This window comes from Anabrus simplex, chromosome 2 (genome assembly GCF_040414725.1).
Source record: "Anabrus simplex isolate iqAnaSimp1 chromosome 2, ASM4041472v1, whole genome shotgun sequence".
Taxonomy (NCBI): domain Eukaryota; kingdom Metazoa; phylum Arthropoda; class Insecta; order Orthoptera; family Tettigoniidae; genus Anabrus; species Anabrus simplex.
The window spans coordinates 706277814-706305327 of NC_090266.1; the positions used below are offsets into that span (position 1 = coordinate 706277814).

The following is a 27514-nucleotide window of genomic DNA, read 5'->3' on the forward strand; positions in this document are numbered from 1 at the left end:
ATATAACCTATGAGCAGTAATTACAACTAAAGTTTTGCTTCATTTAACTATTTTAAACCAGGAAACCATTCTACCGTTGAATCTAAATCTAATTATCAACATAAATCTGTCAGAATGGATAACTACACCCTTAACACTCTGTCATGCACTTTCTTTACATCTAAAAAGAATAAATATCATTGGCTATTAATAATGTAGTATTCTTCAATTACTTGGCACATTCATTACATGGTACCCATAAATCTATGACTATGGTATAAAATCTTAGATAATGGAGATGGCAGACGTAGCTGGAGAAATCTGGAAAGCACTTGTTCTTTTCTGCACTACCCAATGGAAATAGTTCTCCCTCCTAAAATGATAGGAACTCTTGTTAGTAACAATGGAAACAAATTTCTGAACTAACCCAATAATCTCAAATATGTCAAGTTCTACTTTACAAGGTATTCCAAGTAAGCTGCTTTTCCTTCCAAAACCTATTCACAATAAGCAAATGGGATTTATGACACCCATTACGTTTTAACAACAACTGTTTCAGAACACAAACTATGGATTACTTTTAAACAACATCAGGAGTGTGGTGCTTACAAGAGGTAATACATTATAATAATACTATGTGTTTAACATCCATCCAATGTAACAACTCTGTTTTTGTTTTATTTTTTTCGTTTGAATGTACTTAACAACAACACTGATATTAAAAGGATACTTCTCCTAAAATCTGCCAAGAAACCAGCAATTATATTTCTACATACAATACAGACCATTACAGTGCATATACGCCTTTAATATGAGCATTACATTTAATTAGTGGTAGGTGAGAATAAATGTTTGTAAAAGTGTTACCTAAATAAATCATTATACAGCACTAGAATATAACTTCATTGCTAACCTACCTTTCGTAGCTGAAGTATCAAAAATAGGAATGCTACTTTTAGATAGTAATATTTTCCAGGTCTGCTGTAGACACTCAGGACTGAAGGGGGGTTCTGCCTGTTGAGGAATCTAAAGAGTATGATTATCAATACAGCAATAGAAATGTATTCGTACATAATGAAATGTACACGAAGCAATGAACAGAAGAAACACACACACACTCTTCAGCACTGCTTAAATACACTAATTTTATCTACCTCAAAAGAAAGCAGAGCAGCATCAAAGGTCAAGATATACATGGACCTGAAGGTACATTCTTATCTAAGTTATGCAATTGATAAGATAACATGTATTATTAAGTCTTTTTAAATGGTGTAATATCATTTCCTATCATTTTAAATGTCAAAGTTACTCAGATTTCATTATTAGCATAATTTGCTAAACTGGGTTCACTTAGATGATTCTTCTTTACCTATTAAAAAAAAAAAAAAGTTTAAAAATGCATGAACTGTTACTCATATATTCTGGATCAATGCAAAGTTGTTCAAGGAACAGGAAGACTTCTGTCTCTCAAATTTCACCCAAAAAGATCACTCTTTTCTTTGGTAAGAACCAAATCATTTATTTCTGACCGACTGAAAGGATGTAGAATCTCATCTATCACCACCTTTTGGCTTGAAGTTAATGAAGTTCCACTGTGTGGTAATGCTGCTGATGGTATCGGCATCAAATCGTCTAGTCCATGTGGAACATCTTATTACCAATCATAATTTTCACTCCATTCAGCCAGAAAATTGGACAATTCTAGATCTTGTATTCATGAGCAAAGGTAAAAGTCATGAAGATGGCAGGAATATTACACTTATCAGCCAGAACATTATGACCATCTACCTAACAGCCAGTATGTCCACGTTTGGCATGGATAAGAATAGCAATGCATCTTAGCATGGAAGCAATGAGGCCTTGGTAGGTCGCTGCAGGGAGTTGGCAACACATCTGCACACCCAAGTCTCCTAATTCCCATAAATTCTGGGGAGGGGGCAATGAGCTCTGACGCCATGTTCAATCATATCCCAGATATGTTCGATTGGGTTAAGATCTGGCGAGTTGGGGGGCCAGCCCATCAATTGCAACTCGCCACTGTGTTATTCGAACCACTCCATCACACTCCTGACTTTGTGAGATGGCACATTATCTTGTTGAAAAATGCCACTGCCGTTGAGAACATGATCGTCATGAAGGGGTGTAAATGGTCTGCAACCAGTGTACGATACTTCTCGGCCATTGTGGTGCCTTGCATAAGCTCCACTGGACCCATTGATGCCCACGTGAATGTACCCCAGAGCATAACTAAGCCGGTGCCAGCTTGCGTCCATCCCGCAGTACAGGTATCAAGGATCTGTTCTCCTGGAAGACAACGGATTCGCACCCTCCCATCGACATGATGAAGAAGGTATCAGGATTCATCAAACCATGCGAAGCTCTGCCACTGCGCCACCATCGAGTGACTATGGTCACGTGCCCATTTCAGTCGTAGCTGCCAATGTCGTGGTGTTAACATTGGCACATGCATAGGTCGTTGGCTGAGGAGGTTCATCCTTAGGAGTGTTCGGTGCACTGTGTGTTCAGACACACTTATACTCTGTCCAGCATTAAAATCTGATGTTAGTTCCGCCACAGTTCACCGCCTGTCCTGTTTTACCAGTCTGCCCAGCCTAGGATATCCGACATCTGTAATGAGAGGTGGCCGCCCAACACTTCGACGTTTGGACTTGGTTTCACCTTTACAAGATATTAGAATTATTCTGTATTGACGGTTTCCACTTTACAATGGAAATTTAATATGTCCTATTAATAGATACACATCTCCATCATTAGATGGGGCAATAATAGTCAAACAAACATGTTTCAACTCGTTTGAGCAATCTTCAGTGAAAAAGGTTTAAAGGTTTTTTACATAATTGATGCTAAAAATGTGTTAAAATATAATGAAGGAAAGAAATGAAAAACAAAAGAGACATGACAGAATTAAAACAATTCAATATATACACATTTCCATCATTAGATGGAGAAATAATCAACTCGTTTGAGCAATCTTCAGTGAAAAAGGTTAAAGTATTTTTACATAATTGATGCTAAAAATGTGTTAAAACCTAGTGAAGAAAAGGATGAAAACAAATGAGACATGACGGAAACAAACGATAAGTGATTATGGCGAGGTTGTGGACCTCTTAGTCTAAAACTTGCAGTATGTTATAATTTTAAAAAAGGACGAAATCACTGTGCTAAAAATTCAAAATAACAGTCTGTCTCCATTGAGTCACCATCACAAATGGTTAAGAGGGGAGCGAAAAACTTGAGAGACTAAGTTTGAGAGGAAACACGTGCCAGGTAAAATGTTTGTGGCACATAGTGGAAACCGCCAATAAAGTTCAAATTTTTTGAACAGTTGCACTCTCAAAAGGCCTGACCTTCTCAAATTTAGCGGTCCCGTTCTCAATGATCATGTCCAATGTTGGCCTAGCTGTGTTTGCCTTGATTTTAAATAATCAGGAGGCCAGCGGTTTCCACTAATTGTCACATACATTTTACCTGGCATCTGTTATCTTCTCTAACTTAACTTCTCAATTTTTTGCTGCCCTCATGACTATTTAAAAATAAAGCAAACACATCTAAGCCAACATTGGACACGATCATTGAGAACAGAACCATTAAATCTGAGGAGGTCACGCCTCTTGAGAGTGCCAACTGTTCAAAAAAAATGGAACTTTATTGGCAGTTTCCACTATGTGTCACATACATTTTACCTGGAATGTTTCCTCTCAAACTTAGTTTCTCAAGCATCAATTATGTAAAAAAACTTTAACCTTTTTTCATTGAAGATGTCTCAAACGAGTTGATTATTACTCCATCTAATGATGGAAATGTGTATATATTGAATTGTTTTAATTCCGTCATGTCTCTTTTGTTTTCATTTCTTTCCTTCATTATGTTTTAGCACATTTTTAGCATCAATTTTGTAAAAAAAAAAAAACTTCAACCATTTTTCAATGAAGATGGCTCAAACGAGTTGAAACACTATTATTACTCCATCTAATGATGGAGATGTGTATATATTGAATAGGAGGACATATTAAATTTCCTTTGTAAAGTGGTTTCACCTTGGTATTGCCACTTGTTGAAGACACTCACCACAGCACTCCTGAAACACCCGACAAGTCGTGCTGTTTCCGAAATGCTCATGCTGAGACTCCGGGCCATCACAATCTGTTCTCGGTCAAACTCAGGTAGATCGCGCGCCTTCCCCATTCTACACACGGACAGCACGCTCACTGATACTACATGCACCATGCGTGTCTGACTAGCAGTCATTCCTTGTCAGGTGATGCTGCTATCATCTAGATGGGTTTATATCGATAGTAGGTGGTCATAATGTTCTCGCTGATCAGTGTATACACAATAGTTCTTTGGGTTATGTCATGTAAAACAACACAAACTGAAGGAGAAATTTGCATTCTACAGAGATCTGCTTTGCATCCTAAGAAGAAAAATCACGATTGTTATAAAAATGCTGAAATGTTCACATTAAATTTCACCTTCAATGCTAACGTCCATCACATTGTGATAAGAATGAACAACCTACTATCTACCGAATATCAGCTTACAGCTAGATGGCCCCACGGCACAAATCACATGCATTACAGGCAATATTGTACATAAATATCTTTCTACCTTTATAAACTTTATAAGAGACTTTAATGGTAAACGAGTTACCTTACTGGAGCACTTTTGATCAATCACCTGCTTTTTGTTTTGTTTTATTTATATATATATATATATACACAGAGCTTCCTTTTGTGGCGCTATGCAATGGTACACAGTACCGGCACCTTATCTCTAAGGAAAAAAAATGAACTGGATATTATTCAGAATATTCCTATCACGTTTCTTTTGTAGTACCGGCTTATAGCTTAAAATCAAGCTTCTTTGCCCACTTTTGTTACGTTCCTATACATATATTGTGTACAAGCACATGACTGAAGTTTCTGTAAACTGCTGTCTTAAAATTATCATTCTTGTCCTATTAACCATTTCATGTTGTCAGTTCAGAGTTGAAGAAAGAAAAAGAGATAATATCTTGCTCTTTCTTGTTCTTCCACAGTTTTGGCTACTGGAATACAATAAAATGGGGAGTTGGTTTTCTCACCCTTCAGCAAACAAACTGGTCTTATCAAGGACAATCTAATGGTATCCGTATTGCAACTAGTGCCATTAACACTAACGTACAGTATTTTTAGTTTTTAACTGCTTTCCTTGCTTTTTAATAATCTGAAAAGCATAAAACACTTGTTTTGTGCTGCCGAGGAAAGCAAGTTCACATAGTTATTTAGTAGGAGCAAGGGGTGCAGACCTCCCGATGGTATCACCACCTTGACGAAGGCAAAATACATTTTGCCGGGTGTTTTGGAGGCTTGCGTGTTCAAATGATCCTTAGAGCTATGCCGGCGGGAGCATATGCTCCTGGTAGGGCCACCCAAGCCGGACAGGTCTAACGTGATGATCCAGACTAAGAGTGATACCCTGGTCCTCCAGGTTGGGGGTTGGTACGTGGGGCTAACAACTCCACTACGACAAAACTACATATTGTTCAGAAACTAAATCATGATAACCGGACGGTCCCAAACTTGTTGTTGTTTGAGTCATCAGTCGATAGACTGGTTTGATGCAGCTCTCCATGCCACTCTATCCTGTGCTAACCTTTTCATTTCTACGTAACTATTGCATCCTACATCTGCTCTAATCTGCTTGTCATATTCATACCTTGGTCTACCCCTACCGTTCTTACCACCTACACTTCCTTCAAAAACCAACTGAACAAGTCCAGGGTGTCTTAAGATGTGTCCTATCATTCTATCTCTTCTTCTCGTCAAATTTAGCCAAATCGATTTCTCACCAAATCGATTCAGTATCTCTTCATTCGTGATTCGATCTATCCATCTCACCTTCAGCATTCTTCTGTAACACCACATTTCAAAAGCTTCTATTCTCTTTCTTTCTGAGCTAGTTATCGTCCATGTTTCACTTCCATACAATGCCACGCTCCACACGAAAATCTTCAAAAACATCTTTCTAATTCCTATATCAATGTTTGAAGTGAGCAAATTTCCTTTCTTAAGAAAGCTCTTCCTTGCTTGTGCTAGTCTGCATTTTATGTCCTCCTTACTTCTGCCATCGTTAGTTATTTTACTACCCAAGTAACAATATTCATCTACTTCCTTTAAGACTTCATTTCCTAATCTAATATTTCCTACATCACCTGCCTTCGTTCGACTGCACTCCATTACTTTTGTTTTGGACTTATTTATTTTCATCTTGTACTCCTTACCCAAGACTTCATCCATACCATTCAGCAACTTCTCGAGATCTTCTGCAGTCTCAGATAAAATAACAATATCATTGGCAAATCTCAAGGTTTTAATTTCTTCTCCTTGGACTGAGATTCCCTTTCCAAATTTCTCTTTGATTTCCTTTACTGCCTGTTCTATGTAAACATTGAAAAGGAGAGGGGACAAACTGCAGCCTTGGCTCACTCCTTTCTGGATTGCTGCTTCTTTTTCAAAGCCCTCGATTCTTATCACTGCAGACTGATTTTTATACAGATTGTAGATAATTCTTTGTTCTCGGTATCTGATCCCAGCCATCTTCAGAATCATAAATAGCTTGGTCCAATCAACATTATCGAATGCCTTTTCTAGATCTACGAATGCCATGTATGTGGGCTTGTCCCTCTTGATTCGATCCTCTAAGATCAGACGTAAAGTCAGGATTGCTTCTCGTGTTCCTACATTTCTTCCGAAGCCAAATTGATCTTCTCCCAACTCAGCTTCAACTTGTTTTTCCATTCTTCTGTAAATAATACGTGTTAAAATTTTGCAGGCATGAGATACTAAACTAACAGTGCGGTAGTTTTCACACCTGTCAGCACCGGCTTTCTTGGGAATAGGTATAACAACATTCTGCCGAAAATCGGATGGGACTTCTCCTGTCTTATACATCTTGCACACTAAATGGAATAACCGTGCCATGCTGGTTTCTCCTAAGGCAGTCAGTAATTCAGAGGGAATGTCATCAATTCCAGGTGCCTTGTTCCTATTTAGGTCACTCACAGCTTTGCCAAACTCTGACCTCAAAATTGGGTCTCCCATTTCATCAGCATCAACAGCCTCTTCATGTTCCAGAACCAAATTATCTACATCTTTACCTTGATACAACTGTTGGATATGCTCCTGCCATCTTTCTGCTTTGCCTTCTTTCCCTAGAAGTGGCTTTCCATCTGAGCTCTTAATATTCATACACCTAGATTTCCTTTCTCCAAAGATTTCCTTGATTTTCCTGTATGCAGCATTTACCTTTCCCAGGACCATACAGCCTTAGACATCCTTGCACTTCTCCTTCAGCCATTCTTCCTTAGCTAATTTGCATTTTCTATCCACTTGATTCTTTAATCGTCTGTATTCTTTTCTGCTCTCTTCATTTCTAGCATTCTTGTATTTTTGTCGTTCATCAATCAGGTCTAGTATCTCCTGAGTTATCCATTGATTCTTAGTTGATCTTTTCTTCCTTCCTAACATTTCTTCAGCTGCCGTACTGACTTCATTTTTCATGACTCTCCACTCTTCCTCTATAGTGTTTCCTACAGCCTTTTCATTTAGTCCTTGTGCAACATGTTCCTTGAAACAATCCCTCACACTCTTTTCTTTCAACTTGTCTGGATCCCATCTTTTTGCATTCTTTCCTTTCTTCAATTTCTTCAACTCCAGATGGCATTTCATGACCAACAAGTTGTGGTCAGAGTCCACGTCTGCTCCTGGGAAAGTTTTGCAATCCAACACCTGGTTTCTGAATATCTGCCTAATCAATGAAGTCTATTTGATACCTTCCAGTGTCTCCAGGTCTAATCAATGAAGTCTATTTGATACCTTCCAGTGTCTCCAGGTCTCGTCCACGTATACAGCCGTCGTTTGTGGTGTTTGAACCAAGTATTGGCAAGGACTAAATTATGATCAGTGCAGAATTCAACCAGCCGACTTCCTCTTTCGTTCCTTTGTCCCACTCCAAATTCTCCTACTTCCTTGGCCTACCACTGCATTCCAGTCTCCCATCACAATTAGATTCTCATCACCTTTTACATATTGTATTACATCTTCTATCTCCTCATAAATTCTTTCGATTTCTTCATCATCCGCGGAACTAGTAGGCATATAGACCTGCACTATTGTGGTGGGCATTGGTTTGGTGTCTATCTTGACGACAATAATTCTTTCACTATGCTGGTCGTAGTAGCTTACCCGCTGCCCTATTTTCTTATTCATTATTAAACCAACTCCTGCATTTCCCCTGTTTGATTTTGTGTTGATAATTCGGTAGTCGCCTGACCAAAAATCTAGTTCTTCCTGCCAACGTACTTCACTTATACCAACTACATCTAACTTTAGCCTATCCATCTCCCTTTTCAGATTCTCTAACCTACCACAACGATTCAAACTTCTAACATTCCACGCTCAGACTCGCAGAATGTCAGTATCCATCTTCCTGATGATCGCCCCCTCTCGTGTAGTCCCCACCCGGAGATCCGAATGGGGGACTAGTTTACCTCCGGAATATTTTACCCGGGAGGAAGCCATCATCAGTACATCATTCATACAGAGAGAGCTGCATGTCCTCGGGAGGTATTTACGGCTGTAGTTTCCCGTTGCTTTCAGCCGTGTAGCAGTATCAACACAGCTAAGCCATGTTGAGTATTATTACAAGGCCGTATCAGTCAATCATCTAGACTGCCGCCCTTGCAACTACCGAAAGGCTGCTACCCCCCTTTCGATGAACCATTCGTTAGTCTGGTCTCTCAACAGATACCCATCCGATATGGTTGCACCTGCGGCTTGGCTATCTGCATCATTGGGACACGCAAGCCTCCCCACCGTGGCAAGGTCACATGGTTCGCAGAGGAGGGTCCCAAACTTAAGACGACTAAAGCGCGCTAAATGGCAACGATACGGATATATTGGAACATGGAATGTGAGAAGTAAGGAGCCGGACTTGGTGACATCAATCAAAATGAGACGAATTGGATGGCTGGGGCATGTACAACGGATGGAGGAGGGAAGACTTCCAAGGAAAGCACTGACAGGACACCCTGGGGGCAGGAGAAGGAGAGGTCGGCCCCGGATGAGATGGCTGGAGGATGTGGAGACTGATCTAAGGACCGTTGGAGTCAGGAGGTGGCGTAGACGTGCTGAAGACCTGGACGACTGGAGAGCTGTAGTCAAGGAGGCCAAGGTCCTTAAAGGACCGTAGAGCCATGGAGTGAGTGAGTGAGTGAGTGAGTGAGTGAGTAAGGGGTGCAGATGGTTCACAAGTCCAAGAAGTGATATGAATAAAATAACTAATTATTTTGTACCTGTGCACAATAAAAGAAAGCATGATAATTCTTTTGAGGCATCTTCTGAACCTGCGAAGAGTGAATCAAGTGAATATGAAGAAAACATTGCAAGTACCGGCAAATTTACAGCTGTTCAAAAGGGGAAACAATTCTGACCATGATGGGCCCCATTGTTGGACATAACTCAAAGAAATGACTACTTCCAAAGAAACGAGTGGCTTTTTGCGAAAAATAAAATACTAGGTTGTAAGGTGTGACAAGATTTTACAAGTTTAGGAACAAAAAAACATAAGGAAGTGAGCTGGTAGTAAAATCAGTACCTTTGGAAGAGAAGACGAAGGTACATCTGAAGATATGAACAAAGTGTGAAATTCAGTTTCTGAAGAAGTTTGGGTGAGTACCACCTGCCGCCTTTCTTTTCTTAGAAAAAACACTGTGTGTACACACATGCATACTCATATGGTAAGAAGATCATACCTGAAAGAAAGAAACAACTTAATTAAAATAGAATGGTATCTTTCATTCCTGTAAGAACATCAGATTCTATCAAATCACACTCAAATTATTTAGAAATGTACAAACATTAATATTGAAATTCTGTTGAAATCCTTAAACAATTGAAATTTGGAACTTATCTTAATTAAATCCTCACTTCTCTCCACTTTAGCATAGAATGCATGTTGGTGGAATACCAGTCATTGGCGTAAGTCCAACTGGCTAGGTAGTCTGTTAACACTCTACCACGTCACGCACCCCACCCTGGTTAGGTCAATGATACAGTGAACTGAACTTTTTTTTTTTTCTTTCTTCGTTATACCCATTCAAAGAGCGCGTTTGAATGTGTTCGTTGGCCTGATGGTTTTCACCTTCTTTATCCTCCCAAATTCTCTTCATGAATGCACTGTGTTGCATCTTGCGTTCAATGACAACTTCCTACCAGTTTGCCTTTTAGATTTCTCTACGAATTTGCGCTTTGTTCCTATTGCGCTAAAAGCTCCACAATCTTCTATAATGTCACCCACGATGTTCATTTCCTGAAGGTCAGCCTTAGTTCCTTCTAGCCAGTTTATTTTTACCTTCCTTGAGTTGATTACTTTAAATAACTTTTTGGTGAGTCTGTCGCCGTCCATTCTACAGATATGGCCATAGAATATCAGGCGTCTCTTGTATACGGCATCAGTGAACCTTACATGTAATAAATATCATTTTTGGTCCTCACTGATGATATTTGATTGAAATAATAACAGTAAGTTATTTATTAGACCACCTAATCAATACAAAGTCTAGTCTTGGATGATTTACATAAATTTGTTAACTAATAGTGGTACATGTTTCGCCTTCTCTGAAGGCATCATCAGCCATAGTCTTAACCTTAAATTAAGAATATAGTATAATACCGGGCGAGTTGGCCGTGCGCGTAGAGGCGCGCGGCTGTGAGCTTGCATCCGGGAGATAGTAGGTTCGAATCCCACTATCGGCAGCCCTGAAGATGGTTTTCCGTGGTTTCCCATTTTCACACCAGGCAAATGTTGGGGCTGTACCTTAATTAAGGCTACGGCCGCTTCCATCCAACTCCTTGGCCTTTCCTATCCCATCGTCGCCATAAGACCTATCTGTGTCGGTGCGACGTAAAGCCCCTAGCAAAAAAAAAAAAAAAAAAAAAAAAAAAATTAAGAATAAGCGTCTAAATAACATGTAATAATGAAATGAATTTTTAAATCTTGAGGAGATTTGAAGTAAAATAACATTAACAACGATGGTTTAAAAAATACAATGTGATGAGATATAATAGTGGAAGTATTAACAAAATTAACATTAGAAGGCTTCTAAAATAAGTGCAATGGATAAAACAACAGATTGTTATACAACAAGTAGGAAGATTGCATAAAAATAAAGTTGGTAGTCTGGCGGTTATAATTAGACGATGGCGAAAAATCGTATATAATCAAAGTAAAGAAGAGAGAATAAAAGTCAAAGGTTGGTCGAGAAATCCGAAGTTAATCATAATCTTGAAGATAAAAGACGAAAGTCAGAGGCATATGGTGAAGTTGTAGAACACGTTGAGGATATGAAGTTGTAGAATAGAAGTTGAAGAACAGTTTTAAATAGGATCTCTATGGACCATCTCAAAATTTGAAGTAATGCTCAAATGTTGCAAGTTGTGAGTTTGTAGATATTCTAGTTGAAAAGGCATATAATAGTGGAATCTGTAAAAGGAAGCAAGAAACGTAGAGTTAATTGTGTGAAAAGATGTTTGAAAATATTTAAGAAGAATCGTGTGCACTTACCATTTGACGGTGACAATGATAGCTTGTAACGTTATGAGTTAGAAGATGTCCTTTGCTACATTTGCAACCACCATTACACATGAGTGGAACGTGTAATCTAAAATGCCCGACTTTGCTCCAGTTCTTTCAGCAGGGGTGATGGGCAATGCTCTCGAGACCGATTCTCGTGTGCTGCGAGCTGTGCGATGTCCCAGTAACTACGAGTGTAAGCTTGTTAGTTATCGTCAGCATTTCTCATATGGAAACGTGTGTGACGATAAATTTTGTCAAAAGCCTAGGAAAGCACTGCATGTTGAACTATGAGCTCCTTAATACCACTAACGAAAGTGAAGACAGAATGCCAGTATCTTAAACTGTTCACGAGTTATGTCAGGTGGACTTAGCTGAATAACCCGTATAATTTGTTAATAACTGTTATTAGGATGTAAACCTACCTGGGTGCCTCACAATGGTTGTCGGCAGGGTAGCTTCTTGTGATTCAGACCGGGCCAATCTGCGTGTTAAAATCACCTACTAAAATTTTCACATGATGTTTTGGAATCTTGCTAGTGGTTTCTTTTGTGAGTTCCCAGAAGGCTTCAACTTTCTGCGGGTTTTTCTTGTTGTCACTGTTTGTGGGAGCGTGGGCTTTGACCCAGGAGTAAACTTTGTTGCTCGATTTCACAGTAAGTACTGAGATTCTTTCAGATGGGGATGTAAAGTCAAGTACTGAATTGATGATTGTTTTTCGTACCGCAAAGGCTGTCCCTAGTTGTGGTAGCTACCCATGGATTCTGATGGCAAGTTTATGAATGAATGAATGAATGAATGAATGCACTTCCCACCCAGTCACAGATGACCATCAACTCGGGAGAGTGTATTTGTTTATTGTAATCTAAAACATTACATGTAGTTAGATTTGAACGTACTTTTTTTCTTTTTTTTTTTGCTAGTTGCTTTACGTCGCACCGACACAGATAGATCTTATGGCGACGATGGGACAGGAAAGGGCTAGGAGTGGGAAGGAAGCGGCCGTGGCCTTAATTAAGGTACAGCCCCAGCATTTGCCTGGTGTGAAAATGGGAAACCACGGAAAACCATTTTCAGGGCTGCCGACAGTGGGGTTCGAATCTACTATCTCCCGAATACTGGATACTGGCCGCACTTAAGCAACTGCAGCTATCGAGCTCGGTATTTGAACGTACTACAAACAAACAAACAAACAAACAAACAAACAAACAAACAAACAAAAACAAGAAACAAAAATCCAAAGATATTCCAATTTGTTAAAAGTTAAATAATGTTAGTATATGTTGCATACCCCATACATATTACACATCCTTATCATACTACATGCGAATGGATGAAGACAAGGAACAGGACCCTCCCAGTCGTGGATGACCACCAACCGTGGGGGGGGGAGAACATCCGCCCACCGCAACCATTACACTCACATGCAACCAGAATTATTAATTACGGGAGATCAAACATATTTAACTACACCTGACCAATGAAAACAAAGAACAGATATCCCCCTCCTCCAGTCACAGATAACCACCAACATGAGGGAGAGACCATCTGATCATCGCACCCATCGCTATCATATGCCACTGGTGTTGTTCAATTTCGAAATGTAACACACTTCTTCCAACCAACAAACTGTCATGGTACCTAATTCAATTATAATTTACTACTATAGACATATTCTTTAATGTTAGTTTATGTTGCATACCCCATACATATTATACATCATCATACTACACACGAATGGACAAGGACAATGAACAGGACACCCCCCAGTTGCGGATGACCACAAACCAGTCACGATACCTAACTCAATTATAATTTACTACTACAGACATATTCTTTAATAGTTACTTAGGTATATCTTTGAATGTATACAACCTTATCCTTATGAAGTATTTCCTGGATTTTAACTAAGTTATACAGTCCAGACAACCTCTTCCTTAACTACATGTATTTTTCTCTGATTTCTTTACATTTCTTTTTGTTTGATGACGCTTGTTGTTTTAAGGGGCCTAACATTGAAGGTCATCAGCCCACATTTCTTTTTCCAAATACCTCCTATAATATTAAATAACTAGCTGATGTACCCGTGCTTCGCTACGGAATTTTACATTGTACACAGAATTCTACGTTAGGTAGCGTATGCGCTGTCAGCAAGATTGTATTAAATTGCATAGCTCTTAACGTTTCCCTAGAAACGCGACGGGGAAGTCACCAAACGTCTTTTCTCATATGAATACCGAGTTAGGGAATTTTCACTGTAATGGTAGGTCCGCATGGGGAGTTTTCATTATAATGGTAGACACTCACTCTCCACCTGCATTTTTACATCCTCAGAAAGACTGCCTTAGTGGTTTACCCAACTGAAATGAATATACGTCATTACAATGACGTCGGTACGAATGGCGCGATTAAATGCAATGCTTTCATATAAATACTTGATCAAATGAAAATCCACACATTTTATCACTTTTAACGAACAGAACTATGCTGCCGATCTAACAGTCCAAAGTTCCAGAGCTGGAATGATCAAAGCCACAGACAGCCGTGATCCGTGAACACTCTTCGCCCTTTTTCGGTGGGGAGGGGGTCGAATAGTGGGGACTCCCACGTCAAAAACTATGCCCTTTTACTAATCTGTTTCCTAGCAGTACCCAATTAGTCGGAAAATCTTAATTCACTACACTGGCGGCGGAAAAAATCTATCTGACTTGGAGGCTAATTTTTCCTCCAAGCCAGAGAACAACCCCCTCTTCACTTCTAATTTGGAATAAAATGAATGTACAATTTAATAAAAGTGAAGAGGAAGAAGCTTTTCCTAAGAAACAGCCCTCTTCAGGGTTGAATTTTGAATTATTTAGTGAATTGTAGTGCTATAATTAGCAATAGGCCTGTCCGGCTCCATGGCTAAATTGTTAGCATGCTGGCCTTTGGCCACAGGGGTCCCGGGTTCGATTCCCGGCAGGTTCAGGAATTTTAACCATAATTGGTTAATTCCGCTGACACTGGGGCTGGGTGTATGTGTCGTCTTCATCATCACGACGTGCGGGTCGCCTACGGGCGTCAAATCAAAAGACCTGCATCTGGCGAGCTAAACTCGTCCTTGGGCACTCCCGGGACTAAAAGCCATACGCCATTTCATTTTTTGGAATAGGCCTAAATTGTTATTCTAGACTAGGCCATACTACTACTACTACTACTACTACTACGTGAGCCTCTGCCTTAAGTATGCACACTGCTCATTCAAAACAGCACGTCAGAGTAGGGATCGAATAGGTGGAATACTATGATTAACCAGTGTGTAACGTACCTGCTGTATCAGAAAATGTATGAACCAGAGGAATTGCATGCTAAAGAAGAAAGTTTTGTAACTCCCCTGCTATTTTCCGCCAATATTCAGTCAGACTGCTATACTCGGTACGCAGCAGTAATCCCATCTATCGGAGTGAGAGGCAGCATAAGAGACAAAGAACATCACAACAAACAATGGTCAATATAATGTTATTGTTGATCAATGTTATGCGCTTTCGATGTTTGTAGGCCTTCGCATTTAGTTTTCTTCCGACTCTGCAATACCGCTCTTACCATAGTCGGTACGGTAAAACTGAATAAAACATACATGATCGGAAATTGTATTCTCTATAACTTTTGTTATGTAATACTTTTCGATAGGACCAATAACATGGGTATTTAAAAATTACATTTCAGGCGCCTTCCCCTAAACTATAATTTCATCCAGGGTGAATAAATTTGTTTATAGCTTAGACTGTTGTTTCTTATTCCCCAAATCTATATACCGATTTTCATTAAATTCTGTTAACCCATTTTCTAGTGGCTCGGCGCTGATATGGACTTTTCAACAAAATTACAAATTCATGAATATCTGTGTTATCAAAGCCGGTACGGTAAAAATGTATAAGACATAAATGGTCGGAAATTTAATTCTATATAACTTTGTTTATGCAGTATTTATCGATACGACCTCTAATAATATAAATATTTGAGGATTAAATTCTAGGCCTCCCCCTAAACTACCATTTAACTCAGCGTGAATAAAATTATTTATAGCCTATATTGTAGTGGCTCATACTCCGACTATGCATACCAATTTTCATTGTGATAGAACCACTAATAACGTAAATATTTAAGAATTAAACTTTTGGCCTTCCCGTAGACTACCATTTCACTCAGCGTGAATAAAATTATTTATAGCCTAGATTGTAGCGACTTACTCCCCGACTTTGCATACCAATTTTTATTAAGATAGGACCACTAATAACATAAATACTTGAAAATTAAATTTTAGGCCTTCCCCTAAACTACCATTTCCATCAGCGTGAATAAAATTATTTATGGCCTAGATTGCAGCGTCTTATTCCCCGACTTTGCATACCGATTTTCATTAATTAAATTCTCTTTAGGCGTTTTCCAGTGATGCATGTACATACATACATACATACATACATACATACAGACATACAGACAGACATTACGAAAAAGTAAAAAGTGCATTTCCTTGTTACTGTGGACATGACCGATACAGAAATACCATTCTTTTCAAATTCTGAGCAATGTACAGACAAAACTCTTATTGTACATATCATTATATCGATTTTGCTGTTTTTCCAGGTTTATTCCATTCTCTGTTTAATAGCTTAGCAAGTGTGTATAGTTCCTGTTCATTTAGAATTTTATCCAACTCTTTCCCATCTATATATTTCTCTGTAATATTTATCGTTTCTTTACAGTCCTTAATCAGATGTGCCACTTCCATATGTGAATTATATGAAATACATTTGTGGGGGCGGGGGTCTGTTTGTGGTTTTGGTTTGCTCATATGTGGTAAAAATAAGTTTTGTATGTTCGATAATAACAATACTGTTGCATAGGATTGTGGTCATCCACGACTGGGGGCGGAGGTCCTGTTCGTTGTCCTCGTCCATTCATATGTAGTATGATATGGATGTATTTGGTGGGTGATGGGAGTTTACAAAAAGAAAGTTTTAAGAGAAAAAATGACAATGTTTGAAAATGATGGCTGCATTTTGGTTTGCCGCAGACAGGGGGAAAGGCATCACATTGACTGCATTCGCACAAGACATACAGTGCCAACTCAAGGCCTTATGATGTTGGGTGCTATTGGGTACAACCACAAATCACAGTTGGTGCGTGTACATAGCACTGTGACCTAGTGATGGGCAGTCTGAGAAGCGGCATAGAGATTTCTCGGGATTTCTCGAGACTAGCGCAGGCACTATTTCTCGCGAGAAATTTTGAGAGATCTCGAGAGCGTTGTCCCCGCATTGTGCGGCGAGCAGCGTGTCCAAAGCCTACAGGTAGTCGGAGCTGAATGTTGTTTGTGCCGAGTATGCGAATAGCCAACCACGGGCCTTCTCAATTTCGTAAATAAGCGTCAACAAGTGACTAGGGTGTTCATTTCTACCCAGGTCTATTTTGACGCATTATAACATAATTATTCTGGCATTGTATGGACCGGTAGGTACACGAATGAGTGGTTTAAGTACAGAACCTGATGGCTACTGTAGGTACACGTACCTGGATACAAGAGGCGTGCATTATTTGAACTCGAGACAAGGCAAGATGCACCTTGCTACATATGCAACCACCATTACGCATGAGTGCAATGTGTAATAAAAATGCTTCAGTTTGCTCCAATTCTTTCGACAGGTAGGTGTACATCGTTAACAGACCCCACATTCAATAACATATGACCACTGCTTCTGTTTACCGATATTTTGGTGACGAAGGAAATAATTCCTTACAATGTTGGAATATTTGCGTCATAATTAGGTACTTCGATATATGACGGTGCAATGTGAAATTGTGTCTAGTTGTATGCGACAACTTGAAGACGATGTCCGAAACGCAACGTAAGTCGTGGATGTCGGTTATTTTGACGAGATGTCACATAGCACAGCCCGCTGTGTTGCTTATTCAAAAGAAGTAAAATACGTCGGCAGAAATACTGCTGGGATGATCTGACACTTAAAAACACATAATATAAATGAAGAGGAATAGTCACAGAACACCTCCGGCCCGGTCTGAATCACACAAAGCTACCCTGCTGACAACCATTGTGAGGCACCCAGGTAGGTTTACATCCTAATAACAGTTATTAACAAATTATACGGGTTATTCAGCTAAGTCCACCTGACATAACTCGTGAACAGTTTAAGATACTGGCATTCTGTCTTCACTTTCGTTAGTGGTATTAAGGAGCTCATAGTTCAACATGCAGTGCTTTCCTAGGCTTTTGACAAAATTTATCGTCACACACGTTTCCATATGAGAAATGCTGACGATAACTATCAAGCTTACACTCGTAGTTACTGGGACGTCGCACAGCTCGCAGCACACGAGAATCGGTCTCGAGAGCATTGCCCATCACCCCTGCTGAAAGAACTGGAGCAAAGTCGGGCATTTTAGATTACACGTTCCACTCATGTGTAATGGTGGTTGCAAATGTAGCAAAGGACATCTTCCCTGTCTCAGGTTCGAATAATGCACGCCTCTAGCATTCAAGTAGGTGTACATCCTATCTACAATTATTCACAAGTTATGCATGGTTATTCAGCTAAGATGTCCACCACAAAGAAGTCGTGAACAGTTTAAGATACTGACATTCTGTTTTCACTTTTGTTAATGGTATTAACGGGTTCATTGTTGAACATGCAGTACTTTTCCAGGCTTTTTACAAAATGTATTAGCTCACACGTTTTCGTATGAGAACGTTATTTCACGCAATAAATGCCAATGATATACTATCAAGTTTACAGTCGTAGTTACAGGTACGTCGCACAGCTGCACTACAGGAAGATCGGTCTCGAGATTCTCGCGAGAGTCTCGAGATCTGCGACGTTAGTCTCAAGAGTCTCAAGCGAGAGCGTTGCCCATCACTACTGTGACCAGCTTGACCTATGTGAATGAGATCCCGCGACCCATAGTCATACCCTTTCTGCAAGACACCTCAGACGCCATACTTCAGTAGGACAATGCGCGACCACATGTTGCTGCACGAATACGTGTCTTCTTGTCACAGGATGTCAGACTATTGCCCTGGCCCGCCCGATCACTAGACTTGTCGCCAATCAAAAATGTGTGAGATATGGTGAAACGATGAGTGCGGCACTATGACACAATGCCAACCACCAAAGATGAATTGCGGAACCAGGTGGATGCACCATGGACGGCTATTCCCCAGGACGCCATTCACGCCTTATATGCATCGATGCCATCACGCGTGGAACAATTTAGCCCTGCCCATGGAGGACCCAGTGCCTACTAGGTAACAGGACACATGCTGAACCTAGGTGACTGAAATGCTAATCGTTTCTGCAGAACATAATAATGAACATATCCTGGAAATGTGAACTTCCTACCTCTAGTCTTTCAAGGTGTTCTGTTTTTTATGAACATGAGTGTATATTATAAAGAATAAAAATGTCATGTCTAATTTTAAACTTTGTAAACATTACAGATGTCTATATTGATATCCCACACATTCCTGATATTCTGTGGAATTTTCCTACCTTGGGTTTTGCAGACATGCACGTAGGCCCTCCCCACATGTTCAAGCTGATAGCTCCTTTAAGGGTACAGACAGTACCCAGCAAATTGGTGTGAATGTTTCTTTAATGAAGGGCTGGATTTGATTCATGGGCAATTTTAACTATCCTACCCGGTTACAGCCTTTCTTTTCAGTTTGATATGTGAAACCTGATGTTCAGTAGTAGTCACAATACTCCTTCAGTACTTGCTTTTACATTCAATCATCAGCAGGATAGCTTCCTCTGTGGATCAGTGAATGTCAACCAAGATTGCAGGTTCAAATCCAGTACATGTAGTTAGATTTTTGGAGGAGGAGGGGAATTCCATTTCAATACTCCAAGTTGTACGATATTGGCTAGTTAAGTATATCAGGTGTCACATTCTGTGTTTACACAACAAAATGAATTAATACTCGGCAACGAGTCATCCAACAGAGTTATGGTTTCTCTCCTGCTCAATAAAGTAAGACAGAATGTTGAAAACTGACATGCAGGCAGTCTGAATGGTGTCAAATAAAAATGCCTCCACATGGTTAAGGGAGTCTATATGATGATTTTTATCAGTAGGATAGTCTCAACAAGTGAAATAATTCAATATAACTCCTACTGATACTATAAACTCCAAACATAATGTCGTCTTATACATATCGACACTGGATTGTCATCTTTATGACTAAATTCTTTTTTCCTCTTTACAATTTTGCTTTACATCACACCAACATAGATAGGTCTTACGGTGGCTATATATAACTAAATTCTTCACTCCCTCTAGAGTTAATCAATTTATATGACCTGTTACCCTTCAGGCACTTTTTTTTTTGCAAGTGGTTCAACATTGTACTAACACGCTGAAGGATGGGAAAGTGTTAGTACGATTGGAAAGAAAATGGCCATGGCCATTTGCATGGCATGAAAAGGAGAAAAGGGGAAACAACGGAAAACCATCTCCAGGACTGCCGGCGGTGGGATTCGAACCCACCATCTCCCGAATGCAACCTCCCAGCTAGGCGACCCTAATCACACGGCCAACTCGCTTGGTCGAGGCACTTAACATTAGTCAAGTTGTACTAAGGAATTTTCATTGGTATAGTTGGTAACTGGACAAACAGCAAGCATGATGCAAGCCATTTCACAAATTAAGCAATAATTTTTCTCCAATGCTGAAATTGCAAATCATAGCAGTTTTATTCGTGTTGTAGCGATTACAGGATATATCAATGCAACAGGATGACTTATCATTACAGTACACAAAACTGAAAATGTCCCTGTGTAAAGTAAGTCTAGAGTTCAATCTGATTTGCGAACTGCCTGCTCTCTGATCAGTATTATACTTTCATTCATGCTTCATTTGTATAGATATATATTCAATAGCATGCCATTTTGTCTTTCACAAATGAAAAAGGTCATTTCTTAAAACTTAGCTTGATTCACTGTTTTTGACAGAAAAAAAGTCTGTTATAACTGAAGTCTTCCTCTTCTTGATGTGTCTTTGAAACCTTGGGGAAGCAGCACTTCTTCCAGAGGCATTCTGTACATAGAAACCAAAACTTATTTTTAAAGTAATATAAAACATGACATGATTTAACAGTTGTTATACTTTAAATGTAGACACAAGAAATAAACTGAGTACATTCAACTTGCTTCACTCAGAGAAATCAATTACAATGAAGTAAAGGCACTGGTAAATAATAATAATAATAATAATAATAATAATAATAATAATAATAATAATAATAATAATAATAATAATAATAATATTTTTATTATTATTTGCTTTATGCTCCACTAACTACTTTTACAGTTTTTTTAAACGTCGAGGTGCCGGAATTTAATCCCGCAACTTGCCATTAAATCTATCAACACGAGGGTGACGTATTTGAGCATTTGAGCACCTTCAAATACCACCGGACTGAGCCAGGATCGAACCTGCCAAGTTGGGGTCAGAAGGCAGGCACCTCAAATGTCTGAGCCACTCAGCCCAGCAATGTAAATAAATAAATAAATAAATAAATAAATAAATAAATAAATAAATAAATAAATAAATAAATAAATAAATAAATAAATAAATAAATAAATAAATAAATAAATAAATAAATAAATAAATAAATAAAAAAAATTTGTATTAAAACATTTTTTTTGCACCTCAGAGAATTAGTTGAATTTTGTTGCTATGAGGCGTGTTTTTTAAGTAAGGTCCATTTGAAAATAAGTACACAACGAAAGGTTATTTCAAAAAAGTAAATTTTTTTTGAGAAAGTACATACTTCACTCTATTTTTCGACATAGTTGCCAAGTTTGTTCAAACACTTATCATACCTCGTAACCAATTTTAAAATACCCTCTTCATGGAAACTTGCTGCCTGCTCCGATAACCAAGAGTTCACCGCCGTTTTCACGTCGTCGTCATCATTGTAATGGTTGCCACTGAGGTGATGTTTGAGGTGGAGGAACAGATGGTAATCGCTCGGTGCCAGATCAGGACTGTAGGGTGGGTGGTCTAAAACTTCCCAGCCAAAACTGTCCAACAAATCGTGGGTCTGACCTGCAGTGTGAGGTCTTGCATTTGTCAGCATGCCGCGTCTCTTGTTTTGAATCGCTCTGCGTAGCTTTCTCAAGGTTTGGCAGTATGCTTCTGCATTGATAGTGGTTCCTCGTTGCATGAAGTCGACCAACAAAACACCATGCCTATCCCAAAACACCGACACCATGATTTTACGCTGGGACAGAGTCTGTTTGGCCTTCACCTTTACAGGTGAGTATGTGTGTCTCCATTCCATGCTCTGTTGCTTTGATTCGGGCATGATATGCGAAACCCATGTTTCGTCTCCAGTTACGATCTGACTCAAGAAGCCGTCACCTTCTTCGTCATAATGAGTCAAGAACTTCATCACACACTCAAATCTTTGGTTTTTGTGGTCCTTTGTTAGGAGTTTCGGGACCCAACGGGAGCACAGTTTCCTAAACTTTAGGTGTTCAGAAACAATGTTTCAAAGCACTGATCTCGACACATCAGGAAATTCGTTTGAGAGACCTGTTATTGTGAAGCGCCTGTTCTCACGAATCTTCGCTTCAAGTGAAGCCACCAAATCGTCTGTAATCAAAGAAGGGCAACCGGAGCGGTCCTTATCATGGACGTTGTCACGGCCATCTTTGAATTGTCGTACCCACTTACGCACTTTGCTTTCTCTCATAACAGTACCACCATACACTTCGCAAATCTGTCGATGAATTTCTGCAGCAGACATGTTCCTTGCTGACAAAAACCGTATCACTGACCAAACCTCACATGTGGCGGGTGAGTTGATAGTTTTAAACACTTTGAAAGCACAGAACAGTACCGTACAGGTTAGCTACAGAGCTGAAACTGAGCATAGTTGTTCCCGAGGCATGCCGGTACACGACGCACGTGCTCGTTGCAATATACGCACGAACTACTAGTGTCTACAACAAAACGGACCTTAACTAAAAAACACGCTTCATATATCAAAGTTAAATAAAATACCTATTCTGATCATCACAGCACACACATGCCTGGCAACTAAATATATCACTGCTTTAAGATTCTAGTACTTGCTAGTATCCATGAGTATACAGGTCAGGTTATTCACATTAAGGGACAAAAGTCTAACTTTACATTTGTAAATGAAAGTGAGTAAAATTCCATGATTATCATAAAACACATGATGCTGTACAATAATTTAATTTCCCATGAAGTTCTGAAGAGGCTTTGATCTTTTCATAATCAATGAAAACTACTTTCACTTAACCCACACTCTACTATATTAGCTATTGTCGCGGCCACCAAATTAGGCGGGTCAGAGAAATTACAGTGTTGCCAAGGATATGTAGCAACTGGCGAAGAAATGTCTAACTGAACACATTATTTCGGAGCGCGAAGCAAGTTGTTCTCTCTCAAGCTCCTGATGTTACTTCATACAATGTTCCGAAACAAATTATACTACAAGCTTCACAAAAGACTGCTGATTTCAGTGGTATAACCATTTTCCATATAAACCACTTTATATAATTATTAAAAATAAAATCTTGAACGAGTAAATTTAAATCCGTAGGATCATGTATTGAAAATTTCAGTAAGCGGCCAAGTTTTTATTTCTTTTGTCTGCAGGAAAGCAATCATGTAAATGTCGCTAGCTGAGGCAGTTTGGGGCGTGCGCACCAGCACTGGCTGCAGGATGCCATAATTACTTATGGATTACATATTAATCTGTATCAGTTTTATTACATTATAACTTTAAATATTTGAATACTGTATATTGTACTGAGTGATATAGAAAAGGAACTACTTTAAAGACTAGGTTTACATTAATTTACAATAAAGTAAGAATCGGTTTCTAGCTTCAAGGCAGTCTAATATTTCTTAGTCACTGTAATCACTCATCTCACTATCTGTCGAGTCGTCTTTTACACTGATGAAGATGAATGGCTCCATTCTTTCGTCCCTTACTATTTCCTTGGCCCAATCATCTGTTTTAAGATTTTCCGCATGATTGAAGCACTTTTCCCAGTCTGCAGCAGTCACACGGTCTATGGCTTCTGACGTGAGTTTTTCTACGTCCTTTATTTTGAATGTGCAGTGTGAGCTCAACAGCTGCAGGTGGCCTGGAGCAGATGGGCTTCAGTTTGACAGCACTGCACGATCAGCGTTGCCAATCCGTGCCCGTAGGTAAGCGACTCTCGACCATCTGTCGCTTCGCCATTCCCATATCTGACGACAGCGCAGTTTTCCTCACCCGCCTAATTTGGTGGCCGTGACAATAGTACAGTAGCTGTCTTCAGAACACAGGATGACATGTGACAAATTTAGAAATGTAATATAATTAACACGGTGCTTCATTGAGAAACACTATCATTTATTAATAGATTGATTTTTACAAAATTTCATATAAACCGAATAAACTAAACACTGTGTTGACAATACTGCTTAAAGAAAAACACAGCACTGCACTTTTTTTGTTTGCGTGCATTTAAAACCTTAGCTTGAAGTGTTCATAAAAATATAGAGTACTAACTTCAACAAGAGTATCAAGATGTAGTTACTTCACTTTTTTTTTTTTTTTTTTTTTTTTTTTTTTTTTTTTTTTTTTCCCACCCTGATTGGAGCACTTTACTCAGTCATACACAATAAAGTCTAATAGCCTTTAACAGATTTTCAGCTTCTTCTTCCGCTCCCAAAACTACTTCATCCTGTCGGACCTGGCTGCCCTTTGGTTGTCAGTACTGGTGCACTTCCTTCATTCAAATGTTACGAGTTTGAATCGTAAGTGTTTATTCCTTGGAATCCTCTTCTCTTCTCTGCCTTCAATTTGGAGCATTGATAAATTTAATTCTTCTAAATCATTCATTATCTCTGTGAAGAAAGTGTTCTTTGTTTTATTTTTTCAGAAGCAACTAAATAACTGCTTCACTAGTCAGGTTTCTGGCAGTCTGAATACATGACAAAAAAAAAAAGGAAATTCTCCTCTTCCGCATTGTATCTATTATTAATCGCTTTCACGATATTATAATAATAATATAGTAATAACCTCCATTGGCCATCAACTTGGTGTTTCTTATTAATGATTGTCCTGATGATTCTTCTATCTACTTTCTGCAATATTTCGGTTGTTGATTGAAGAGTAAATGAAATGGCGTATGGTTTTTAGTGCCGGGAGTGTCCTAGGACGTGTTTGGCTCGCCAGGGTCAGGTCTTTTAATTTGACACCCGTAGGCGACCTACGCGTCACAATGAAGATAAAATGATGATGAAGACGACACATACACCCAGTCCCTGCGCCAGCGAAACTAACCAATGATGGTTAAAATTCCTGACCCTGCTGGGAATCGAACCCGGGACCCCTGTGACCAAAGACCAGCATGCTGACCATTTAGCCATGGAGCCGGACAGCAACTGGAAGAGTGTTTCACTAGCATCAGTTGCTTCGGGTTTTACAACTGTATTGTAATGTCGAAATTTAGCATTCATGGAGAGAGATTTTTTTTTTTAATAAGTTGGCCTGTTTTCAGTTTAGATGCTGTGCTGTCAATTGATGTTTTCTCTTTTGTGTTCCATGTTATAATTTCCCCAAGATATTTGAACTTATTCACAATTTTAATTTGTTTGCCATTGTTGAGGTGAATGGCTGGTGTTTGAATTCTGAAGGTCGGCATAATTTCAGTCTTTTCAAACGAGATTTGCAGACCGATTTTTGTAGCAATTTTCTCGAGTTCTTCAATTTGAAATTTAGCTTCTTCCAAAATACTTGCTAGTAATGCAAGATCATCTGCGAATGCTAGGCAATTAAGTTTAATATTTCTGCCTATCTTGATGTTTGAATGACATTTCTTTACCCATTCTCGCATGACTTTTCCCAGGGCACATTTAAACAATAATGGCGAGAGTCCATCTCCCTGTCGAAGTCCAGTGTTGATTTCAAATGGCTCAGACAGTTCACCTCTGAAGTCGACTTTTGACTTAGTATTCTTAAGCGTGATTCCAATAAGAATGATGAGTTTCTGGTGTAAATCAAATCCTTTAAGGACTTTCAGTAGTGACTCACGATGAATACTGTTGTAAGTTTTTTGAAATCAACAAAAGTGATGATTAATCTCGTTTCAAACTCTATGGTGTTTCATGATCCAATTAAGACTGATGATTTGATCGGGAAAGCTTCGTCCTGGTCGAAATCCTCCCTGATATTCTCCCAGTTCCTGGTCACGTTGTTCCTGAATTCTTGTATATATAATTTTAGATAAAAACACTTTCCCTTATTAAATTAAAAATGTAAGAAAAAGCTCAAAATGAAACTGTTTTGCGACAGTCCCATTTCATTGCAAAAAATCTTCAGGCATGTCTTCAGCAATACTTTGGTTGTGAGGTCTGCCCCTGCTTCTCAGTTGAAATCTGTTGAACTCGAAGTCTTTCATCAGCAAGCTTTTCACAGGTGAAGATATGCTTGATGACTATATGTTTACTTCAACAATGAAACTCAACGTTTTGTGCTAACTTTACTGCTGCTGAATTGTCAGTTTGTAAAACTGGGGCAACTTTGTAACTTCACTGAATAAATGAGTTAGCCAAATGACTGCCTTCACAACTTCATTTGCAGCAACTAGTTCAGCCTTGATTGTTGACGTTGCCACCATTAACTTGTCACTGGCTTATTCATGAAATTGGTTCTCCTGCGTAAGTGATGACAATCCCATTTGTTGATTGACGTGTTTTCGAACAGTCTCCACAATCTCCATCACTATAACAGTCTAAACCTGTACCTCTCTTCAGTTCGTACAGCCAACCATCAATGCTACATAATGATAAACCCTCTTCAGTCTTAATACATCTTCAGTTGTAGGATTTTCACAAGTGACCTGAACAATACACTCTCACTAAATGTCAGATCAGGTCTCAGCCCAAGAATTAATTACAGTAGTGCTCTGATGGCTTCTCTCTATGGAAACATCTGTTTTTCAAAGTCTTCTATCCCTAGGCGTGAAATGTCTGTAGTTTTGAACATTCGGATAGACACTGCTTTACAGTCTGAAAAGTTTTTTTTTTTGCTTTACGTCGCACCGACACAGATATGTCTTATGGCGGCAATGGGACAGGAAGGGGTTAGGAGTGGGAAGGAAGCGGCCGTGGCCTTAATTAAGGTACAGCCCCAGCATTTGTCTGGTGTGAAAATGGGCAACCACGGAAAACCATTTTCAGGGCTGCCGACAGTGGGATTCGAACCTACTATCTCCTGAATACTGGATACTGACCGCACTTAAGCGACTGCAGCTATCGAGATCGGTATTTGAAAAGTTAAAGCACTTCAAGATACTCCTAGCATATGCCTCTGGATATACCTTGATATTACCTGCCTTGTCCTGTTCAATTTGTAAACCCAAAAAATACGTAGCAGCTGCTGTTGTGACCTTAAACTCTGGCCTCAATCGCTCAAAGAACACCTTCAGATCATCCTGATCAGAAGCTGCCAACAAACCCTCGCCCACGTGCAAAGCTACCATCAGCTCTCTGCCATTTTCATTTAGAACATATAGACATGGATCAGCTTGATTTACTCTAAAACCAAGACCAATCAGGAAATTTCCACAGTGCCTGTCTCAAGCCATACAACATTCCTTGCAGTTGACAGACTCTGTCGGTACATCATACCCCTTTGGTTGTTCCATGTAAATTTATCCCCTCAAGTTCCCTGTACAGGAAGGCTGCTGACAAATCAAACGGCAACATGCATACCTTTACTTGCAGCAATACTCAGAATGGTTCGAATGGTTGTCATCTTTATGATTGAAATAAATGTTTGACTGTAATCAACACCTTTACGCTGATAAAA

General features: G+C 39.3%; 2 protein-coding genes across 4 annotated transcripts in view; both read right to left on the reverse strand.

Moving 5' to 3' along the window:
* LOC136863051 (uncharacterized) overlaps positions 1-1134 on the reverse strand; it is a 73027-nt gene extending 71893 nt beyond the window's left edge. The window contains exon 1 of the mRNA XM_067139375.2: positions 897-1134. Within this exon, the coding sequence (XP_066995476.1) occupies positions 897-1052 (156 nt within the window). The 5' untranslated portion in view covers positions 1053-1134. The remainder of the gene's footprint in view (positions 1-896) is intronic.
* An 8551-nt stretch (positions 1135-9685) lies between these two features.
* The window catches only part of LOC136863052 (adenine DNA glycosylase), a 140409-nt gene continuing 122580 nt past the window's right edge, over positions 9686-27514 (reverse strand). For 2 of the 3 annotated variants that reach the window (XM_067139378.2, XM_067139376.2), the window contains one exon: positions 20362-20706. In XM_067139378.2, coding sequence (XP_066995479.2) covers positions 20596-20706 — 111 coding nt within the window. In that variant the 3' untranslated portion in view covers positions 20362-20595. Of the gene's footprint in view, positions 9794-20361; positions 20707-27514 lie in introns of those variants that run through there. The other variant, XM_067139377.2, reaches the window with a different exon arrangement.